At 35.6% G+C, this 8,692-nt stretch overlaps 1 protein-coding gene across 1 annotated transcript; it reads left to right on the top strand.

The window, feature by feature from the left end:
• Positions 1-3,437: 3,437 nt before the first annotated feature.
• LOC135220153 (neurotrophin 1-like) lies at positions 3,438-4,734 on the top strand. Its single transcript, XM_064257444.1, has 2 exons — positions 3,438-3,523; positions 3,805-4,734. The coding sequence occupies exons 1-2, from the start codon at positions 3,506-3,508 to the stop codon at positions 4,498-4,500; spliced, it is 714 nt and encodes a 237-aa protein (XP_064113514.1). The 5' UTR covers positions 3,438-3,505; the 3' UTR covers positions 4,501-4,734.
• Positions 4,735-8,692: the final 3,958 nt, after the last annotated feature.

Genomic DNA, 8,692 nt, shown 5'->3' with positions numbered 1-8,692 from the left:
CAGAGACCATGGCGTCCCGCAAATGTTATGGACTCTTACAGCAATTACACAGATAACCTTCAAGAACCTTGGCTACTTGCCACGCCAAACATCCCTTTCTCTCTCTCTCTCTCTCTCTCTCTCTCTCTCTGACCTCGCTACTATTTGATAGCGTTCAGCTCACAAGCTGTGTATTCAGCGTTCTATCCGACATATGGGACAGGCAGAGAACGTGAATATTTGTTCCACAAAATTCCTCTACATGACTGTTCACCCATGTAATATCTTAGTTGGTATTCGACTGTTGTTGGTCGAATTCTTTATTATTAGGAAAAATCAAACGCGAGTCAAGTGTGCACCATCAACTGATTACAAAACACAGGTCCACTACGTGGTAGCCCATCCAATATATATTCCAGTCATTCTGTCTGAAATACCGGATAATCTCTCTCATGAAAACAAAATTATTTGTGATGTATCAGGAAAACCGCTGTATATACGGATTGCTCTCCTTATCTCTCTCATAGTAGGCACTTTTAATAACAAGAATTCTCTCTCTCTCTCTTTGGCAGTCGATATTAGGTTTGAATTGTCAGTGGAAGCATTGCAATAATGATGTCTCGTCTCCTGTCTCACCAGTAGGCAAATTCACTTCTGACATTCCACGCAGAACTCAGTAGGAAGGATCGCTCTCTCTTTAGATCAAGAGATAACAATGATCTCTCTCTCTCTCTCTCCTCTCTCTCTCTCTCTCTCTCTCTCTGCAGTGATGATTTCATGCAACATTATAGTAATTATAGTTTTTAGTTACTCTCTCACCTTGCTAGTTTAGTTATGAATTACGACCAACATCACGACAAGAATGCCTCTCTCTCTCTCTCTCTCTCTCTCTCTCTCTCTCTCTCTCTCATTCTGCTCACTCTGGCTTCTCTCCTTCCCTAGCATCGTCTCTCTCTCTCTCTCTCTCTCTCTCTCTCTCTCGCAAATTTGGTTTTGATATTCCAGCAACATCACACTGACAGACTGCTCTCGCCCTCTCTGCATAGCACACACACCCCATCTTGAAATGAATTCAAGATGGAGATGACACACCCACACACGCTCATTCAAAAAGAGAATTAGCCTTGACATGCAAGCAGCCTCATAATAATCTTGTGTACACATATTTCATGTCCTCTATAATGTACACCGTTTCATATCTTATATGACAATATTTTTCTCTCTGCGTTCATTACTTTTTAAACAACAGAAAACACTGACATGAAGCAATGAAGAGTAACTTTTTTTTATGTCGTGGGGTCAAGTGGACATTGAGGTAATAAGTTTCTTTCGAGAGCACAGTCCGCGTGTGGTTCAAAAAGTCTTTATTTAATCTTCTTGATCTTTATCTTATTGCTTACAAACCCTCAGCCAATAACCAAAAGGTTCTGTATGTTTTAATATCACTACGACTCTATATGACGCTAATAGTACTTTTATTACTATTATTATCAAAATTTTAATTATAAGAGATGGGGCCATCAACGTTACCTTCTAACAAGCTATTGACATAACATATATTTGTTGCAATTTATTTGTTTGTGTTAGTTATATCTATCTTTAAATACCTCGCTTTCGCATATGTCAAAGATACAGCAAATTGGAGAATTATTAAAACTTATTTATTATGCGTTATTTCGTTATTAGCACTCAATTATGGAAAGCCCATTTTAATACTTATAGCATACCGCAATGATAAGATGTTATAAGTTGTACAGCATTTTAATCTACGAAATGATATATGCTTTCATGAAAGCTTTTGGCATCGTCTTAGATGTAGAGTTCTGTTATTCAAGATCTTGTTTTCCTTAGTAGGAGGAATAGACGGACCCAGCATGAAACCCCAAAATTGTTATTTGAAGTACTATACAGACTTCATTTCCAAGATAACTTTTCATAGTAACTATAGCGATATGATCATTCTTTTTCATGGATTTAGTCATAGATATTCATGGAGTGTTACGAGTATTTCCATTACCTACATGTAGCAAAATACTTTTCGAATGTACGTCTGTTCAGTGAACGATTGTTTTTAAAACTAGCCTTATTTTGAAACTATAATAACATAAAAATTCAATGCACTGGCTTTCGTTTAATTATAAATTTTTTTCTGGTTGTTATTTGTGTGAAAAAAATTCCTAATGCTACAAATGTTCTAAAAATTTTACATAACCAACTTTTTTTTTTTTGAAACTCACCTTGTTTAAAAAAAATTCAATTTGCTTCCAATATTTCAAAAATACTTTTTTTGTTGTATATAAAATCAAACAGCTTTCTTCATACCATCTTGTTTGGAAAATATAACAATTACTATTAATAGTTCAAAAACCCTTCATAGCAAGACATTTTGCAATTGTGTCAATTCAAAAGAGTTCCTCAGAAAATTAGCCTTCCTCGAAATAGTTTTATTTATTTATTTATTTATTTATTTATTTATTCTTCTATCTATTTTCTGCTAACATTTTAAAATCCTTTCTTATTATGATATTCCACAAATGTAGGCAAACTAAGTTTCACTTTAATTTCGGAAATGCGTTATGTTACGAATATCTCCAAAACTCTACGTATAAACAATTTTCATTGATGTATATATTTTTAAACTGAATAATTATTTTCTGTTCTGAGACCCTCTTAATTTAAAGACCCTTTTAATATATTGTTTATTAATCCCTACAATCTGGAAATGTATGAAAAGTTTTGTTACACCTACTTACTTCAATTTATGATTTTCAAAAAGTTTTATTTTTTAAACCCATTTTGTTTGGTAAACAAACAATTGTTACAATATTTTCCAAAATGTTCACAACAATACAATTCGTAAATGCGAGTCATTTAAAAATAATCCCTCGTTAGTTTTCTGTTGAGATGGCTTTGTCTGTCCGTCCGCACTTTTCCTGTCCGTCCTCAAATCTTAAAGACTACAGAGGCTAGAGGGCTGCAAATTGGTATGTTGATCATCGACTTTCCAATCACCAAATATCCCAAAATGTAGTCCTCTAGCCTCCGTAGTTTTCATTTTATAGCTTTTTTTATTTTATTTAAGGTTAAAGTTAGTCATGATCGTGCGTCTGGAACCGCAACAACAAAGGCCACCATGGCCGGCTGAGCGTTTCATGGGCCGTGGTTGAGAGTTTCATACAGCAATATGCGCTGTACAGAAAACTCGATTGCGCCGAAGAAACCTTAGCGTATTTTTCACTTGTTTTATTGTTCGTTTGTTATTTCTCGACGCCCACAGTCTACAAATCCGTGTAAATTAGAAAATGTTTAGTATTTCCTTGAATCATTCGTGGTCGAAAATTGTGTCGTACATAATTTCTTAGGAGTAGTGAATGCAACTTTCGGTCTCCCGGTTTAAGACCCAAAGGCCGTTGGCGGTCAGAAGCGCCTTCTTTGAGGTGGGATTGTCATGAAGGGCGCTCGTATATAAACCTGTTCCTTTAGGGATTTCGGCACAGTTCCTGTGGGGCGAATCAGTTGCGTAGACATGGTTATAAGGTTTATGGTACGTGGAATACCAGTTAAGAGCTCTTGTTGGCTCTGGGAATCAGCAGATGTTTAAAATTTTTCTTTAGTCTTAGTGCTTCCCACTTTTCGTATTTTACTTGCTTCGTCATTTATTTGATTATTTCTGCCCAACTTATCTTTCTATTGCTCTGTTGTATGTTCAAATTTATTTTGATAAATTTCCCAAGTATTAGGTAGGTTGTCTTCGTTTCTTAGCTCACTCATCATCTTCTTTCCATCTTTGGGAGATGCAAATAATCACTCGCTTCCATTCCTCAGGTTTTGCTGACTGTGTTGGCCACTGCCTTGACTGACCAGAGCTCTCACGTCAGGGTGAGCCATGGAGGCTCTTCAGTCGCCTACAGCGGCCACCACACCCACCACCACAGACCGTCTTATCATCCTCAACCCTCTTATCACTCCCAACCAGCAAGCTACCACGAGCCTCAGCATAAACACGAAGAACCGGAGGTCCCGTCCTGCGCAGCAAACACCACGAAGCCCTGGTGCCTCGAGGATCCCGAGTACCCAACCTACGAGATCAAACATGCTGCCGAGTACCACTACAAAAAGGTTCTCTCCCTCTATGCCGACGTTGCCGACCTCAACACCGAGCTCTCGGTGGAGAGACCAAACACCCTGGAGGAGGAGACCTACCTCTGCCCCTCCGAGACCTCCTACGTCAGGCCCTTGAGGGCACAAAACACCGTCGGCAAATGGAGGGTCATCGTCAACAGCATCGACGTCCATTACGAGACTCTCACTCAGACGACTCGCATCGAGGAATGTCTCACTTCCGGGGAGGCTTGTCCCAAGGTCCCTGACTGCTACGACTCCAAGTGCCTGCAGAAGTCCATCTACCACCGCTTCCTCGTCTACGATCCCTACGACCAGTACTTCCCCTTCGCCATTGAATCCTTCAAGCTGCCTGCAAGCTGCGCTTGCCTCCTGGGAGCCTATACCATTGACCACTAAGGAGTCACAAAAGTTTAGAACAAACTTTGTCAATTTCCATGAATCATTCTTCTATTCATTAGTTGGCTTCAAAGCTAGTTCTGGGTAAAATGACGTCACAGGCTGTGACAGAGTATTCGTGAAGAAAGCAGTTCTCTAGTCATCTCGCTGTGATAATTGGTCTTCATTTCATAATTTATTTTAGACGTACAACTTTTTCGTGTATCACATGGAACTAATACATTAAAAATAATATTGTAGAGTTTCATTTCATTCGATATTTTTCACCAGAGCTTCTTATTATCTTTTTTATTTGTTTATCTATTTTTTATTACTTTAATTGTCATTCTGCAGATGCAACACGATCAGTAGTAACTCTCTCTCTCTCTCTCTCTCTCTCTCTCTCTCTCTCTCTCTCTCTCTCTGTATTTTCGACGCAAATTGGTTGAAAAATCTCAGTTATTATAGGTGGTCAATATCTCAATACCTTATGGAGAGTCTTTTATTGAGACGATCTTTTTTATAATATAAATAGTTAAACCCATAAAAGCAAAAAGAAACAAAATTCTGCGGTACTTCCTGTCTCCTCATTGCCTTCCAAATTACTTTTTGGACTTATACGTAAGTTCTTTTGTTTGCAGGGCGACAAAGTCTGATTCCTTGGAATTAATATACAAGTGAGGACTCATACAATTTCACATGCTTGTCAATATTTTGCATATTCATTTTAAAGCTATTGCTCGCTCGTTGATGGAACCTTGTAAATACTTTGAATAATTTTTTGAAGCTACATAAATTAATGAATGTAAGGAACTGTCCTGGAACTAATACCCAAGAATTAGAAGAAAATGCTTATTCCGTGGATAACTATTTCTGTCTCCGATTGGCAGTTAGAAAAAAAACAGTTCTTGAAAATTCTGTTGTCAGAAAATTTGATTTGTCGATACTGAAAATCCACTTGGCGACTGGAATCATTAGATCTGAGAAATATGTCACTTAGGGCTAAAGTGCATAAGTGCATATATATCATTCTAATTCAGAATTACGATTCCATTCATTGCTGATATTGGAGTTCCAAATAGGATATACATTGAATAATCAATCAAAAAAATGTTAAGAACCAAAAAGCTAAAATAATCGGCACAAAATAATTCATGCTCAAGCAAGCATGTTGAAGTACATTAACAAATTAACGTTGAAAAAATCGAGAAAATGCAAAAATCACCGACCTGTTCCCACAACCAAGAGAAAATGTATCAGAGCGTTAAATAATAACAAACAATTATCTCAAAGCAACGGTCATTACTTCAAGTTGTCAAGTTTTTTGTTTTCCACTTCTTTAAGACAGCATATTATTTGAACGAAGGTATGAGGGCACTTTAAGGTCCCCTATTCCTGCCGAGAGCAACCAGATTCGCGGAACAACATCACCAATATGCAGTAAATGAGCCTCGCTGTCGAACTTCCCAGTTCTAAAGGCCCTTTATTCCTCACACCGTTGGACTGTGGAAGAACAGCCTCCTCAGGATATCGAGCTATGGAGCTTCAGACGTTCAAGCAAAGATACAATGCATTATTACCTTAATACAATTCTCATTATATTACTATAATAATGTAGTTAAATTCTTTCATTTAAATTATTAATTCACTAATTTATCTGCTTTACTAATAATTGATCTCTTCTTTCTGTATTTCCCATTACCTTCTGTTACTTCTTTAGAATGAACACCATATTCTTTGGAAGCTTGAATTTTAAATCAATGGCCCCTGTTGGCTTGTTCCATATGACTAGGGTTCATATTCTGAATATAATAATAATAATAATAATAATAATAATAATAATAATAATAATAATAATAATAATAATAATAATGTGCCATTTTCTACCAAGGTCCTGCCGTCAACGACAAATTCCCCGAGGTGGTCTATAAATGTTCTAGACTACCCGAGCGAAGGTCCGGTGTTTTATCGTGGCTCCTCGAAGCCACTCACCTCTGGGAAGAGAGATCCAAATCCCACAGGTAATCTCGAGGTATATTTTTGCCAAAGACCTCCTCGACCGCTCTCCTTCGGACTCTTCGCCTAATCCTTTCATTAACATCAGTCTGCCCTTGGAATCAGATCTCATCTGTTTAGAGCAGGAAGTTAAAGAAGGAATTTCTTTTCAATCTTACTCAAAGGCAACCAGGGATTAAAGCTGGGCACTGTCTGATAGGAACGATCATTTATATTTCATTTTATTTCACTATGAATTGCTTGTGTAATCACATATTACTCTCTCTCTCTCTCTCTCTCCTCTCTCTCTCTCTCTCTCTCTCTCTCTCTCTGTCTTAACCAAACTTTTTCGTTAATATGCATGGACAATACATACATATATATATATATATATATTATATAGATATATATATATATATATATATATATATATATATATTATAATATATATTTGTGTGTATGCGTAAAATAATAGTGATGAAAGAGAAAACTATGAAAAACCTCCAGAAGGTTAAACAGTACATAATAGGCACAGTTTGTAGACCTTGTAGGGGAAGGAAGAATCTTTCTGCAATCGTAACAAACAAGCCTTGAGTTCCTGTATTAGCCATCTGAATGACTCGTGATTATAACCTTAACTAGAATCACCGCTATTCCTTGACTCGCTTGCTAAATTGTTTTTTTGCCGGAAACATGAATATCAACTGATAGAAATGAGTGCATGAATATACATACATACAAACATACATATCAGAAATCGAATAGTTAAAGTGCGAATGGGGCAGTAACCATTATTTTGTTTTTCTTACTCTAGAATCTCTCTATCTCCACCCAGTTAGCGAACTGCCTTTACACACACGAATCTTGTTCTCCTGAATGACAGGTCTTAGTGGAACTGACCCAACTACCTTTGTAGTCGAGCTGGTACTTCCTTGGCCTGTCACTCAGGAGACTGAGGTTCTTTCTATGTGAGCCACAAATGTTTTTCTGTGAAATACTCACGGGTTCATATGCATACGCACGCACATACACATATATTTGTTTATCTATATCAATATATTCACACACACACATATATATATGCATACATACATACATACATAACATATATGCATACATATATATATATTATATATATATATTTATATATATATATATATATATATATATATATATATATATACATATGTACATACGTACATATATATCCTAACACACACATATATCTATCTATCTGTCTATCTATAAGATATTATCTATATATATATATATATATATATATACTATATATATATATATATATAGAATATAGATAAGATATAGATATAGATATAGATATATATATAGATATAGATATAGATAGTATAGATAGATATAGATAGATATAGATATAGATATAGATAGATATAGATATAGATATAGATATAGATATAGATATATATATATATATATATATATATATATATATATATAGATATATATATATATATATATAGAAGGATTCCAGAAGACATTAAACAGCATTCAGCAGGATCCAATAAACACATCAAAAAGGGCCATATATATTAATAAGAGACGTTTCGCACATTATCTATGTGCATCCTTAATCTGCAAGAATAACATAAAATACGTTAAAGTTTACAATAAATTATTTTTTTTTTAAAAACACAGTTGAGAGAAAAAAAATTAACAAAAATTAATATTAATAAGAATTAAAAGGTATATAGTAAAATAGGAACCAGTTCTCACCAAACCATCCAAAGGAGGAGAAGAAGAACGAATGACCAAAATTTGACACCAACGTACGACTTCAGTTATGCAAGATAAAGAGGAGAAGCGGAAACGTTAGAATTCAAAGATGGAACAAACCGTTTGATGTATAAGGGTAGTTAAGTCATTGCTATGGCTTGTTCCACCAATAATAGAGAAGAGCTTTTCATTTATTTCAATTTTGCATATGGAAGCATGATTCTTTATATTAGAAAATTCTGGTTTACTTAATTTTTGACCAGTTCTAAAACTGTATCCCACATGGCTACAATATCTCATCTGCAGTATCCTACGGCTTGATCCATCCGTTGGTGTCAGGTTTTGGTCATTCGTTCATCTCCTTCTCCTTTGGATGGTTTGGTGAGAACTGGTTCCTTTTTTACTATATACATTTTAATTTGTATTAATTTTAATTTTTGTCATTTTTTTCCCCTCAACTATGTTTTTT

Source organism: Macrobrachium nipponense, chromosome 1 (genome assembly GCF_015104395.2).
Source record: "Macrobrachium nipponense isolate FS-2020 chromosome 1, ASM1510439v2, whole genome shotgun sequence".
Taxonomy (NCBI): domain Eukaryota; kingdom Metazoa; phylum Arthropoda; class Malacostraca; order Decapoda; family Palaemonidae; genus Macrobrachium; species Macrobrachium nipponense.
The sequence above is the reverse complement of the archived record's forward strand: the minus strand, read 5'-3'. Positions and strand labels throughout refer to the sequence as shown.